This window comes from Epinephelus lanceolatus, chromosome 5, assembly GCF_041903045.1.
Source record: "Epinephelus lanceolatus isolate andai-2023 chromosome 5, ASM4190304v1, whole genome shotgun sequence".
Taxonomy (NCBI): domain Eukaryota; kingdom Metazoa; phylum Chordata; class Actinopteri; order Perciformes; family Serranidae; genus Epinephelus; species Epinephelus lanceolatus.
The window spans coordinates 31,038,365-31,053,642 of record NC_135738.1 but is presented as its reverse complement, the minus strand read 5'-3'; the positions used below and the strand labels follow the sequence as shown (position 1 = coordinate 31,053,642).

At 41.2% G+C, this 15,278-nt stretch overlaps 1 protein-coding gene across 1 annotated transcript; it reads left to right on the top strand.

The window, feature by feature from the left end:
* The first annotated feature begins 368 nt into the window (after nt 1-368).
* On the top strand, nt 369-15,116 carry washc4 (WASH complex subunit 4). The gene is made up of 33 exons (XM_033634924.2): nt 369-508; nt 1,257-1,396; nt 1,508-1,561; nt 1,651-1,716; nt 2,201-2,246; nt 2,353-2,420; nt 2,513-2,595; nt 2,811-2,853; nt 2,948-3,051; nt 4,076-4,196; nt 4,415-4,538; nt 4,629-4,756; nt 4,868-5,028; nt 5,116-5,242; nt 5,982-6,107; nt 6,205-6,312; nt 6,418-6,564; nt 6,665-6,744; nt 7,160-7,265; nt 7,615-7,731; nt 7,944-8,112; nt 8,608-8,762; nt 8,870-8,944; nt 9,031-9,135; nt 9,244-9,378; nt 9,807-9,915; nt 10,019-10,085; nt 11,543-11,629; nt 12,005-12,152; nt 12,307-12,403; nt 12,522-12,718; nt 13,715-13,811; nt 13,993-15,116. Exons 1-33 carry the CDS (start codon nt 448-450, stop codon nt 14,055-14,057), a joined length of 3,516 nt encoding a protein of 1,171 aa, XP_033490815.1. The 5' UTR covers nt 369-447; the 3' UTR covers nt 14,058-15,116.
* The last annotated feature ends 162 nt before the right edge of the window (nt 15,117-15,278 follow it).

The window sequence follows — 15,278 nt, the reverse complement described above, 5'->3', positions numbered from 1 at the left end:
CCAGCACATGCATACTCAAACATAGTGACAGATGCAGTGGTATAAGACAGACAGCATGACACATACACACATTTGACAGGTATTTGTTAAGCACAGCGAGTTCAGTGCTGGCCTGTGACCAAATTATAGCATAGTTGTTGTAGTTTTGTTAGCACCATATGTTGTGTTTATTTATCATACCACAGGTTTTAAAAGCCTGTGCAGGTTGTTACACCTAAATTGGCCGTTTTTATTTAAAAATATAAATAATAAAGAAAGAACAAACCCCAAACAATATCTATCTATCTATCTATCTATCTATCTATCTACTCATTGCCAGTGACATCTCCTCTAGACTCCATTTCCCATGAACACTAGCGCCCATTCACAAAATCATGAGACCGATCATGGGACCGTGTAGCTCCTGTGTCTAACAGCAGTGTTTGGGTTACAGTTGATGCCACCATTATGGCGGTAGAAACCATCGCACCTGACTGGGAGTTTGACCGTTTTGACGACGGTTCACAGAGTAAGTAAAGCGTCTGGTCCTGACCTGCAATGTAACGTAGCAACAGGCTAATGCTAACTGACGTTAGCCTCCAGAGCTAGCTTACCCTGCTAGCAGGATGCTATGCCACTAGGCACTGTCTATTTGCTGGCACGCAACTAATGTTACAGTTGCTTGCAAACAAATCAAATGGACACGTTTTAAATTTATTTTGCTATATTTATTACAACTGAACGTCCATAACACGCAGTCCAGTTGTAATGTAATGGTATAATTAAGTGACACCATAGTTGCTAACGTTAATCACCAACATCAGTCACATACGTTAGCAGACAGTTACAGCTGAGCAGTTTGACAGCTAAACGACACGTTAGTGCAGTAGTTTGAACAGTAGCTCTCACATAATATATTATTTATAATGTCAAAAGCAGCGTGTAGCGCCAACTTCCTTCTGTTAAAGTTAGCAAAATGAGCTATAGTCTTGTTTTCTAGTGAGTATGTCAGGCTTCCTGCAGTTGTGGATGACATGGGTTTAAGTGTGTATTATGTGCCTATTTGTTGCTCTAACATTCATATGCAGGCCGTAAAAAGACCGGAAGTTTAATTGCTAGAAAAGGTACCTCTCTTTACTTTGAATATTTTAGCAAAGATAATGGGCCTGGTAGTGTTAACTGCTAACTAGCTGCAACAACATTAATGTTTACATTAGAGTGAGTCTTTAAACGCAGCATCAGCCCAAGTGTCCCTAATTAAACCCTCCACCCTACAGAAATACACACAGAGGTTCAACTGAAGAACTACAGCAAGTTTCTGGAGGAGTACACCTCCCAGCTGAGGGGTATCGAGGAGGCTCTGGATGACTCCATTGGAGATGTTTGGGACTTCACTCTGGACCCCATCGCCCTGAAGGTAAAACACCAAACACTAGTGGCTGTACATGAAACGTGAAAAGACTGACGTTGTTTTTCCACAGTTTACACTTGTGCAACTTCCTCCTCAGTACTTTCCACTCTCTTTCAGCTTCTCCCATACGAGCAGTCATCACTACTGGAGTTAATTAAAACAGACAACAAGGTAAATAAAGACAGGGTCTGTCATTTTTTGGGTCTTGTATGCACAAAGGTTTTCCTTTTTTGATGACTGTTATTGTGTGTTGTGTGCAGGTGCTGAACAAAGTCATCACAGTTTATGCTGCTCTCTGCAGTGAAGTGAAGAAGCTCAAGTATGAGGTAAGTATGGTCAAGACATTGTGCTAATTTTGAGGTTAGTTTGGCTTGCGTTTTTCATCACATCTGCCTACTCTTACCTAAAGATGCCCTGTGGAGTTTGAAGGATTAATATAATGTGCATCCTTGAATTCTAACTTGTGTGATGAATGCATTCCCTTCCTTGTAAAACATTTGCAAAGCCAGTTTCTAAAACATATTTTAAATCCAGCTTTGTTTACCAGCTTGTGGTCTTCCTCCCTGCCCTTGTTGGCACGTTGCTGCATATTTTGTGTAACTGCCACCTGTTGATCAGTGGAATAGTGTGACACCATTGGCAGGATTGTGTATCGCATCACTTGTGCATGAGATAAACAAAACAATGACCCACTCATAGAAAAACAAGTCTGCAGTGTTACTAGAGGTCTAAAACTCCAGCAGGAACATTTAAGCAACATCACTCTAAATAGATGTTATTACTGTGTGCTAAATTTATGTTCCTTTGCAGGCTGAAACCAAGTTCTACAATGGCTTACTGTACTATGGAGAGGGAGGTAATCTGTCAGCTGTCACTACTTACTTCAATTTTTGGTTTGCCCTCAGTGGTACACAGTGCTTTTTGATTAAGAAATAACATATTTATGTGCATTTGTGTTACAGTCTCTGACACCAGCGTTGTTGAAGGAGACTCCCAGATTCAGATGGGCAGATTTATCTCTTTCCTTCAGGTAGCCAATAAAGTTTTTTTTTCTGTCATAACATACTGCAGTTTATTGAAACCCAGAAAACACTGATAGTTTCTCTCTTTGTCTGTTGGTAGGAACTGTCCTGTTTTGTGTCAAGATGTTATGAAGTGGTGGTCAACATTGTTCATCAGCTGGCTGCCCTCTACAACAGCAACAAGTAAGATCCTACCACAGAAGCAAGTAACGTTACACAGTGAATGTAGTGTTCTTGTCAGATTGGCTCGAATACCCATGTTGTCAAAAGAGCCTTTGTGCACTTCACATGAAGACAAAACAACAGACTGCATTGCTGGTTCAAGTACTTATTGCATGTTTGGCTCTGTGTCAGCGTAAAACAAAATGTACAAAAGCATTTCTTCTCTCATCTCTCAGGGGTGCAACAAAAATCATTGAGTCATCAGGTGTCCATTTCCAGGTGGGTTTTAAGATTATATTCCTTTCATGTCTTCAGTCTCTGTTCTCTATCTCTAAATATTTCTTACCATGCCTGTTTTGTGTTCCCTCTGCAGATAGTGTACGAACACCTCGGGGAGTTGTTAGTGGTTCTGCTCACACTCGATGAGATCATGGAAAATCACGGCACACTAAAAGATCATTGGAAGATGTATAAAAGGTAAACACACACACACACACACACACACACACACACACACACAAACACGTCTATTGCAACCAGTGAGAAAAAGGAAATGCTAAATTTCATAAATTCTCCTATTTTTTGCACAGAAGACATTCCCCTGTTAAAGACAGCTCATTGTACTTTCAGTGGTTCATAAAAGTTGATTGAAATCAATCATACAGCTAAGGAAAAACTATCAAAAAATGTCACGTCATTAATTACTAAAACATATAGTCTTGGAATAGCAAACAAAGCAAGACCCTAATTATTTGCTATAATATGCATCTCAGTTATTACTGTTTAGCCCAGTTTAATCACATGATATCCTACAAAATTGCTGTTTTCAACTTAACTAAAATGCAAGTACATTGATTTGCTCTAGAAAGATATTTTGTATTTTTGCCAACATTTACTGCATTTACACTTAATTTTACGTCTTTAAACCAAACAGCAGTACAAGATTTATTCATCATACTTGCTTTAAAAGAGCTCTATACGATATTCAGAGTGTATGTATGAGTCAGAGGTCGTCTGTGCACGGTTCTCAACGTACAGGTGGCTGAGCCATGGGCTAACAGCTAACGGAGCTAGTTGCACAAACAGTGCTAACAACCACAAAAGTGTTGACAGAGTAAATGGTGTCAACATGGAGAGGGGACCAGAGGGTGAGTGCTATGCTTTCCTGAAAACGATATCCGGATATCAGAGGTAATCGTCATATGAGCACAGTGTGAAGTGGTAGCGATTAGCTAGCCAGTTGGGTACACACATAATGTAGAAGGACTAACATGCAACCGCAGCTCGACCATCCACCACAACAACAAACAGAACTTGGATTACAGCACAGGCAAAAGGAAGGGTGTCTTCATTCTCTGTTCAGGACGCTGTTAGTCCACTATATTTTTACGTAGCAAATAGTTGTCTGCTGCTATATTAATGCTCTAATATCGTATACAGCTCCTTTAATATGTATTTTGTGTAGGCTATAGTCTTTTATAATTTAATTCTCTTGTTGAAGGTTGTTAAAATCTGTGCACCATAACCCGGGAAAGTTTTCCATTCCTGAAGAGAAGCTGAAACCGTTTGAAAAGCTCCTGCTCAAGCTTGAGGGACAGCTGCTGGATGGCATGATACTGCAGGTGACTTCATTTCTTTCAGGCTGTTGTTATGTGTTAGAATTGACTTTCTGAGGTTGAGCTGTTTTGCTGAGAAGTCAGTGGTTTTAGTTTTTTGCTAATAAGCAAACAGATATCAATTTCTCAACTGTAAGAACAGGTCACTGAATACTTGAGTGAATATATTCTGTTCGTGTCCTCTGAGCAGCATTAACCTCGTGATGATTACAACTTTGTGACAGGCCTGTGTGGAGCAGAGATTCGATGATCCTGGGGAAGGAGTAGCTGTTGCCAAAAACAGCGCCTTTGCTGAGGAGTTTGCTTTCAACATTCGCACCATATTCACTAATGTTGAATCCAAAATTGGTCAGTTTCTCTTCTTTGAATAGACTGGTTTCACTTTACTTTGCTGCAGCCTCAAAGTGATTTATGTCTGTGTGTCTGTATTGTTTTCAGGTGAACCTTCAGAGATAGACCAGAGAGATAAATATGCTGGCGTCTGTTGCCTCTTTGTGCTTCACTTTCACATCTTCAGGAGTGTTGACAAAAAGTTCTACAAAGCGCTGCTCGACATCTGTAAAAAGGTAGCTCAGCGTTCCTGGCCTGCCTTTTTTCTCTAACTGTGACAGTCCTCCCTCATCTAAATGTGGAAACATTTCCCTCATGTGTGTTTATGTGTCTGCCTGTCTCTGTAGGTTCCAGCAGTTACTCTTACTGCAAACATCATCTGGTTTCCTGACACGTTCCTCCTGGCTAAGGTCCCAGTGGCAGCTAAACTGATGGATAAGAAGAGTCTACAGGCCATCAGAGCGCAGAGAGACACCTACCTGCAGCAAAGAGCACAGACACTAACAAAGTCAGCGGGGACAAAAACATTTATTTTGTTTAACTTTGATTTTTAGGTTTGCAAAATCTCATAGTTTCTGTTGTCTCTTTTCCTCAGGGATGTTCAGTCGTACTATGTGTTTGTAACTTCCTGGATGATGAAGATGGAGTCCATCCTGTCCAAGGAGCAGAAAAGTGACAAGTTGGCAGAAGACCTTAACAGCAGGTGTAATGTATTTGTACAGGTAAGGACTGACAGGATTATCCTCTAACAAGACTCAGCAGGACTACAGAGCAAGACATGGCATTCACAGTTTTCCAATTCTTATTTAAAGGGATGTTCAGTTTTGTTTATGTAGGGTTGTATTAGGTACTTTTCCACAGTTAGTTTATCACCTACAGTAGATGGCAGTAGGCTCGCTCCCGGTTTGGAGAAGCAGACAGGAGTACCGCCACAGTTGCTAAGCAGTGTACCACTTTGCAATAAAACATACTTTAGGCACCTAAATCTATTCTCTCTTCAAGGCTGCTAGACTCCTTCCAGAACCATAAGATAGTCAGGGTACTCTCATAGAGGAGTGAAGAAAAAAAAGAAAATATTCACATTTTGTCCATTTTTTTTTTTTCTTAAAAAAATTCTCAAACTGGTTAATCAATTATCAAATTAGTTGGCAATTAATTTAATAGTTGACAATAATTAATTAATCGAGTAATCGCTGCAGCTCATGCCCCCTCCACAGCAGTACATTGCTTAGCTTCTGTGGCAGTACACGTGCCTGCTTCTCCAAACTGGGAGTGTGCTGACAAACCCCCACTACAGGTAACAGGGATAAATACCTCATACAACCCCACGTCTAAAAATCAAACTGTCCCTTCAAATTCAGCTGTAAATGCACCTAAGATGCTTTGATTATCATTTAAAAACAGCCAGATATAACTTTTTTACTAACAGTTCCCTCCCTCTGTGTTTGCTGTTCCTCACAGGGCATCCTGTATGCATACAGCATCAGCACTATTATCAAAACCACCATGAACATGTACATGTCGATGCAGCGGCCCATGACCAAGACCTCCGTCAAAGCTCTGTGTCGACTGGTTGAGCTACTCAAGGTGTGTGTGCCTTTGAGTTTTTCTTTGCTTTTCACCAATGTCTGTTTGTGTGAAACTAATAAGGTCAAGTCACGGGATGTTGTTTCTGTTCCCTCAGGCTGTGGAGCACACATTCCACAGGCGGTCCATGGTTGTAGCAGACTCTGTTTCTCACATCACTCAGCAGCTGCAGTCGCAGGCCCTCAACGCCATCGGCAACGCCAAGGTAAATACAAACAGTTAATAAAGCACATTATTGGTATTTACAGGAGGAGTTTGTGGAGGAGCAAAGGAGACATATCTAACTTCAATTTGTTTTAATTCCCTGAAGAAAAGGGTGATCTCCGACAAGAAGTACAGTGAGCAGCGGCTGGACGTGCTGTCCTCTCTGGTGCTGGCAGAAAATGCTCTGAGTGGACCGAGCACAAAGGAGCGTCGCCTAGTGGTGTCTCTGGCACTGTGTGTGGGCACTCAGCTGGTACGTTGGGAGGAGTCTGTGTTTGGATACAAACGTGTCTGTTTCCTTGTTATTTGATCCAATTCGTAGCTTGACATTGAAATCTCTTGCTGTCTCGTAGAAAACTTTCAAAGATGAGGAGCTGCTTCCACTGCAGCTGGTGTTGAAAAAGCTGGATCTGATAAGTGAGCTGAGCGAGAGGTGGGATTTTGTTTTCTTTTGATCACACTGAACAAAAACTTCTAGTCAGTGCATGAAACAATCTGCTTTCGCTCCATCTGCTAAGAGCTGGCAAAGTGATTAACCCTCCAGGCAGTGAAGAAAACTTCCAGAAGTTAAGATGCTGCTGCTGCTGCTTGGTGTGCAGCCAGTGTGACAGACAGCTTTCAACATTTCATTTAACAGACAGACAGTTTTTTTGCTGTGATGTCTCATTTGCTAATAGCCTGCACAGAAGTATTGAGAACAGACTAAAGCCAAACACTTTATATCACCAAATCGTTTGGTGGAGTCTAGCGTTGGACCTTGTCCGAACTGTGTATAAATTGTCGATGTTTCCTTTGACCTACTTTAAGAGTCTTTAGGCATACTGAGGGACTGTTCCTTCATTCCTCAGGGTCAAGCTGCAATGTGACTGTAGCTTCCTTTACTGGCAGCGAGCTGTGTTTCCCATCTACCTAGATGATGTATATGACAATGCCGTGGACGCAGCACGAATACATGTAAGCAGACTGGCCTCTGATGCACTGATCACACACACACACACACACACACACACACACACACACACACACTTATTCTTTGAGATGCTTTATGAGCAAGAACTGTGACGCTCTGCTTGGATCACAAAGGACTTTTTTATCAGTATAAGGGGAAACATTGCTGAATGAATTTTTGAAGTTGGTATTCACTGCTTTGTTGATCCTTTGATTTACTGAAGTATATTGTATTGCATAGCATAGCGTAGTATAGTTTGGTTTTAAATTTTGCCTGTGTTTTTCTCCTGCTTGTGTTTGATTGGCTGCTCTGGTGTTCTCCTTCCTTGCTGATGTCCTTGATTGGCCGGAGCAGTACATGTTCAGTGCGCTGCGGGACAGTGTGCCCTCCATGTTGCACGCCAAACACATGGAGTCATGTAACCAACTACTGGAGAGCTACGACAAGGAGATCATGGACGTGTTCAATGAGGTGAGAACAGATGACATTTAGTAGCCAGATGAAATGAGGATGTTGCAGGATAAAGTGAGATTATGGTGTGCAAGTGTCAGGACTCTTGATTTAAGTTCATTTTGTACATATCGAACAGATTTCCAGTGTTGCAGTCACATCATTTACCTCCATGTTTCTGGTGTACATGTGTGAACCTTGATCTCATTTGTTCTGGCCTCTACCTCTTGTAGCACCTGCTGGACAAGCTGTGTAAGGAGATCGAGAAGGACCTGCGTCTCTCTGTTCACACCCACCTGAAGCTGGATGACAGGAACCCTTTCAAAGTCGGCATGAAGGACCTGGCGCACTTCTTCTCCCTCAAACCCATCCGCTTCTTCAACCGCTTCATCCACATCAAAGGTGCACATTCTAGATTAGTGACACGGGTGTGGATTTTCACTCCTGTCTCATGACACTCCCACAAAATAAACTCCTGTCCTGTACCAATCCCAAAAGAATGAGTACCATCCCATCACATCCTTGTGTTTTGTTCCACGAAGCAGGAATTCTAGTTTATCATTTGTACTGATTCACATGCAGACTAAAATTTGTAAAGATTTTGTAGTGAAATAACAAATTAGGGGATTTTTCAGCTTTGGCTGAGGTGTGCACCCTCTGATTGCTGTCACTATTTCAGTTGCAATTTAAAACATTTGTTTAAATATTTCATTCAGTGAAAATACAGTTAAATCTGTGTTTAACTGAGTGATTTCTTACCAGTACACTGTGTATAATAGAAGTAAGTGAACCCTGGTCATGTCAGTATGAGTAACGCAACACTGACACCTGCTGGAAAACTGTAAGATGGTGTTAAGGGTGTAACATAATTACTTGTCTCTTATTCATGTCCTGCAGCTTATGTGACCCACTACCTGGATAAAACTTTCTACAACCTAACCACTGTCGCTCTGCATGACTGGGCCACCTACAGCGAGATGAGAAACCTCGCCACACAACGCTATGGGCTCACAATGACGGAGGCACACCTGCCCAGCCAGACCCTAGAGCAGGTCTGTGGTTACTCCGTACACATCATTAATAGAAGTGCATTTTTAGTTAAAGAAGTATAGGTGATAAATAGTTAATTATAACTGGATTGCCTGTTTGTTCTCAACAGGGTTTGGACGTTCTGGAGATCATGAGGAACATTCACGTCTTTGTCTCACGCTACCTTTACAACCTCAACAACCAGGTAAGACATGTTGCCTCTATGTGAACCTTCTCTCTCTTGAACCAAGCAGATGTCTCTGCATTATATACTGTTTCTCTTTCCAACAGATCTTCATAGAGAAGGCCAGTAACAACAAGCACTTGAACACCATCAACATCCGTCACATCGCCAACTCCATCCGGACCCACGGCACAGGCATTATGAACACCACAGTGAGTTTACACAGAAAGCAGTGATGTGTGTTTTAGTCCGTCTCTGTTTGTTCTGGTGTATCTGTGGGTTTTTGCTTCACTTGCTGCACATCTCTCGTCTTTCATCAGGTGAATTTCACCTACCAGTTCCTGCGGAAGAAGTTTTACATCTTCAGTCAGTTTATGTACGACGAGCACATTAAGTCCAGACTCATCAAGGACATCCGCTTCTTCAGAGAAACAAAGGACCAGTCTGATCAGAAGGTAGGAAAAGTCTCGGTGCCTGTCCAAATTTATTCATTATACCACACCAGTTAACACAAACAAAGCACATTGGACAGATGGTGAATATTGCAGGAGTGAAATGCTCTGCTTTATTTCATTCAGATGGTTGTAACACCAGTTGAGCTCCAGCTGGTGGGAGCTGGAAACTGAAATCCAGTGGTTAAGATTAAATGAACCTGCCAAATGAACATGTGAAGTTTTCTTATTAACAGACACAGACTTTGGGTAAATCCAGCCTTGGGAGCGGAGGGCTTTTCTAGATTTGCTGTTCTTGGAACCAGTTAGCTGTCTAATCCTCCTCAAGTTTCTGTTTTAAAAATATCATATCACCAGGCACAATAACTTAGCTCCCTGCCTCCAGCTCTTGCCTAGCTGTACTTGTTGTTTTATTTTTTTTTTTGTTGTAGTATCCATTTGAGCGAGCGGAGAAATTTAACCGTGGCATCAGGAAGCTGGGCATCACTCCGGAAGGACACAGCTACCTGGACCAGTTCAGACAGCTCATCAGCCAGATTGGTGAGAACAACACACAAATGTTGATTTGTTCATGGCATTAAATCTTAGCAATCCAATTGCTTGCAAAAGTAAACCAAAACCAGTTTACCCTGATTTCTTTCAGGTAACGCCATGGGCTATGTGCGCATGATCCGTTCTGGAGGCCTCCACTGTTGCAGCAGTGCCATCAGGTAAAAGAGAGTCGTTTGAGTGCTGGTTGTGTGTATTTGTGCTTCCATGCAATGTTCATATGGACGACATGGGCTGAGTCACTCTGAGAAAGTCTCTGAAATACCAGATGAACTGGATACATCAGTGTTACTTATGTTAATGTATAAGATGAGATTAATATGTGGGGGTGGTGGAGGGGATGACACTTTGGAGATCAATTAAATCTGCCAAATCTTAGTTTACTATAAATTTAATTCTCCCATGTTTTTTTAGTTAACTTTTCAGTTTATTTGTTTCACACACATAAATACAAATAACATGAAATAATAAACTACCGGTATATGTGAGGGTGTGGTAGAAACATATAATGGCTTATATAAAATACTACATCCAAAGAACATACAAGAAGTAAATTGCAAACATACAAAATCAGTGTTGAAGGAAAGTTTAAGAAAGAGAAAAATGATGAGAAAGGGGTATAATTGCCATATTTACAGTATGAACAACTGTTTGTGAGCTTGATCATTTTTTTCCAGATCAAGGGTGTTTCTTAGTCTCTCTCTGTACATGTTTGAAAGCATAGCGCTCTCTGCTGCTGATCGACACCAAACGTCTTTTATGAATAAACAGGATGTCATTGCATTAGTATCAGTAAATTAACAATAAACACTAAATTAAGCCGAGTTTAAATATCAATCATCTAAGTTTGATCAGCAAACATATGTAAACATACATGTTTATATATATGTGTGTGTATATACTGTGTGGGTGGCATTAAAGAATGAAATAAAATCAGTACATGTCAGTGTTCCTGCTGTCAAAGGGCTGTGTCTGTCATCTCCCTCTTGAGAGGAGGAGGAGGAGGAGGAAGTACAGAAAACGTGGCCCTGCAGGCAGAATTGACATCTCCACATAATTCTTGTTTTCATTACAAGCTATGATCAGTTCGCTGCTTATATAACATATATATTTCTTGTTTCCTCAGCTGCTAACAGAGTCAAAACACATGACGTCTTTATCTTGGTTAAATGTATGTTTAACAGTTCTTGGTGACAGTTCTGTTGGTTCATTTTAAAACATCACTATTTTCTAAATGGATGGTTAGTTACACATAACATATCAGTTCATCTAAATTTAATTGCAATGTTAGCTCTTAGTTCTATTTCAATGAGCTCACAGTGTGGGGTGTCTTTGATTAAAACCAGACGTCAGAGGGTTATAAATCTAATAGACCTGCTTAGATTGTCAGAGGGCACTTAAATTTTGTTGTTCCTCCTTGAGTTTTTCCAGGCTGGTCATAAACCAGGGTCTGGCCCCTTAACGTCCTCTAATGACCTACAGGTCATGTGAGCAGGTTCTGGAAGTTTATCAGTTAAAGATTTTAAATTCCTTATCTTTATGACGCCACACTCATGTACACTGAAGTGTGTTTTTGTCATATCTCACAGGTGTGTTTTTGTGTCTGTGTCCCCTCCAGGTTCGTCCCTGACCTGGAGGATATAGTCAACTTTGAGGAGCTGGTGAAGGAGGAGGGACTTTCAGAGGAGACCCAGAGAGCTGCCAGGTAGGGCATTTGAAAACCCTGCCGTATTTCTCCAAATTATATATTATTATATATATAAAAATTTGTCTAGCATGGCCTTATTTCTGTTATTAGAGTCAAAAATTATTTTGGTGTATTTTGGACTGGGGTTGTTTTAAGTCTGGCGTCAGCTCCAGTCGGTGTTAAACTGTATGATTCAGTTTCAGTTTAATATTTCTGTCACGCACAGACAAACAGCTGTGCTTCAGTTGTTTCTGTGATGAAATATTGTAAAGATACTTTCACTGTATTTCCATTTTTACACCTGCAGAGTGCACCAAAGTGAGAGATATGTAAAAAGAAACATCACCTGTTGTTTGCACAGTTGTTGTTAAATGTTGTGCATGTCACTTCCAGCATCCTGGATTCAGTGTTGGGAGATCTGACCAGCAACTCTGCTGAAGGGACGGAGTACTTCAAGATGCTGGTGGCTGTGTTTGCGCCTGAGTTTCGCAGTGCCAAGAATATGCACCTGAGGAACTTCTACATGATTGTACCCCCACTGGTCAGTGTGAAGACCTGTTATTTGTGTCACGCTCTTTTTCTCTTTCTATGTGTTTGTGTTTACCTTGTCTCTCTGCAGTGTTTTAATTTTTCTTGACTGTTCAGCATCTATGCAGTAGTTTCAGTAATTTACACACAACAAATCTCTCCCGTAGACGGTGAATTTTGTGGAGCACTCCATCAGCTGCAAAGAGAAACTCAACAAGAAAAACAAATCTGGAGCTGCTTTCACAGATGATGGCTTTGCTATGGGTGAGTGGGTTTAAGCCATAAGTATTTACCAAACATCAGCTCAGTGCTCTACACTTCTGCTTTTTGACTGTCGACTTACTCTCCCCTTCTCTCTTGCTGCTGTGTCTCGCTCTCACAGGTGTGGCGTACATCCTGAAGCTGCTGGACCAGTATCTGGAGTTTGACTCTCTGCACTGGTTCCAGGCCGTCAGAGACAAGTACAAGAGGGAGATGAATGCTGTGGTGAAGGAGCAGAGCGTCCAGTCGGCCAGCCAGGATGAGAAGTTACTGCAAACTATGAACCTCACTCAGAAGAGGCTGGACATCTACCTTCAGGTACAGTCCCTGTTGGATTGTGGAAGACACACCCACATGTACGCACACAACAAACACCCCCCTTTCAACCTGTGTTACTGAGAGATGTTTGAGATGAAAAAACTTTTGTCTTCCATGTATGCCTCCACCTCCTCCTTGCTAAAAAAAACTTAGTACTGGAGTCTGGCTTTGAAGAGGGCATAGAAAAGTTATAGTTTCAGTTCAGTTTTAAATAGGAAGATTTTAGCAAAAATTCATGTTTTTGGGAAGTACTGAGCATACGACTGGATAAATGAGACTTGTATTACACCGCATGAGTTGTGTGAGAGTCTGTAAACAGATGTTTTGATATAATTTTGCTGTTGTTGAACGTGGTCCCCAGTGAATCAGTATGTTCTGTGTTCTCCGAGGATGCATGCGAGAAAACCAAAGTTTTCTTCAGGATTTCAATGTAGCACAGCATGATTAATTGATTTATAAATTGTCTTTTTTTTTTAGGTGAAATATGCCTTTAACAGGAAGTATAATGTTGCCGTGGATTCAACGAATTGTCAGCATAAAATGGCTGCCGAATTAGCTACTGGTTCCTGTTTGCAATGTGTCCATGGATGTACAGACTACTGTTATTTTTAATGACTTGGATACTGAAGAAAACGTGATGATTCTCAGTCAGGTTCTGATTCAAGGAACATCTTGAAGCAGATTTATGGACTTTATGCAGGATGGACGTGGGTGATAGCCTTGGGATGTGGAGGTCAAACTGAATCCAAAAAATGTGTATCATGTCTGTGTTCAGATGTGACTCAGGAAAGGAACATAATCTTTGATGCAAATTGCTGCTCGTGGGTTTTAAAGTACTTAAATTGCACAGATGCTGCTGCTGACTGCTGATAAGAGGGCCCAATCAGCAGCCCATACTACAATAACTAGCTTCTTATTGTCTCTCCGTCCGCGCCTGAAAACCCCAGATGTGTAAGAATCGTTCACTCTGACCTCTTTGTCTTCCTCTCACTTCAGGAGTTTGAGCTGCTCCACTTCTCATTAAGCAGCGCCCGGATCTTCTTCAGAGCAGACAAGACTGCAGCCGAGGAGACTCAGGAGAAGAAAGATAAAGGTTAGATGATGTTGAGATGATTAATTGAGACCTTTAATTATCCAAAGCCTCTGACACTCCCGCCCTGTTATACAGGGTTTTTGTAGATGGTTTTACATAGATGGCTGGTATACTGATTAATGATGGGTGAGTCAGTTTGTCTTCATCTCAGAAATAACTCGGTTGCTTTTTCTTCCACCAGAGGAAGCTTCCAAAGCGGGAAGTACTGCAGATGGCTCAACCCCGACTGAACCTGCCTCAAAGTGACCCTCACTGTGAGATCGGCAGATCAGGGTTCACAACATGGGAACCATAAAATGAGGGGAGTGTGTGCCTGGGCAGAGGAGGGTGTGTGAAGAGAGGATCTCAAGCAGCAGACTGCACTGAAACATGTGCTTCGTTCAGGGAGAAACAACTCGTAAACTGGATGTAACGACAGACACCTAAAGGATATTGTGTTTCTTTACGTCTCACGACAAAGCAATCATCATCATCATCAGAGAGAGAGAATGTCTGCTCATAGTGCTCCTGCAGGACGTGTCTTTTTGGTTTCCATCCTTCAGAAACAACGATGTAACATCCCCACAGCTTTGAAGTGTTTGCAACATCTAATAACTTCAGTTTGAATTTGTAGCATTTACGCGAGCGACTGCAATTTTGAAAAGGTCAGCTGGTGTCACAGCTGTACTGTAACAGTGATCGCTTTCTTTGCCATGCTGCCTTTTGATACTCACACATCAGTCTAGATGGACAAGATTATTTTTCTACAGTAGAAGCCTCAGCTGTGTGTGTGTGTGTCCTCTGCTGATCAGAGACAAATCCATTTGCATCTGTTTTTATTTTCTTTATTTTGCTACATCTTTGTGTCCACTGTACTAATTGTGATCGATTGTCCGTTGCCTTTAACGGCAGCTCTGTTCTTAATGCTGCTGCAGATTATAGCACAGTAATGAGAATGTTTTCAGTGTATTATCTCATGTTATGTGCCATATTTGTCTACTGCTAGTTCTTGTTTTGTCCATTTTATACATTGTATGAATTATGGTGTGTATGTGCCTTTCAAATCTGTGGATACCTGTTTGGATAACCTAATTAATTTAGGAATAACACATCTAACATAGAAAGATTTTCAGTCTGTGGGTGTAGCATAGTGCAAAAGTTTCAGGAGATGTTTCATTACATTTTGATTTCCCAGTTTTCTATTTATCAACATGTGGTACATGTGAGGCCATAACTGGTCAGAACTACATTCCATGAATTGACTTGCTTGATGAGAAAGTTCTGTTCAGTCTTTGAAGACAAATAAAACCCGCACTTTCAACAGAATGTTTGTAATGAAATCCTTCAGACTTCAAACAAGCACAGTGTCCGTATTGTACATGTCTGCCTGCAAATTTGTACATTATAATCAAAACTGACTCCAGGAAATGAATTTAAATTAGCAAGGGATCCCTGACGTTACAAAAGAGCAATAAACAACACACACAC

Excerpts from the sequence above, each read along its gene's own strand:
- washc4 (XM_033634924.2), top strand. The coding sequence starts at position 448 with ATGGCGGTAGAAACCATCGCACCTGACTGGGAGTTTGACCGTTTTGAC. Across the intron at positions 6,745-7,159 it reads ATAAGTGAGCTGAGCGAGAG|GGTCAAGCTGCAATGTGACT; the intron begins GTGGGATTTTGT and ends TTCATTCCTCAG. Across the intron at positions 12,153-12,306 it reads ACATGATTGTACCCCCACTG|ACGGTGAATTTTGTGGAGCA; the intron begins GTCAGTGTGAAG and ends TCTCTCCCGTAG.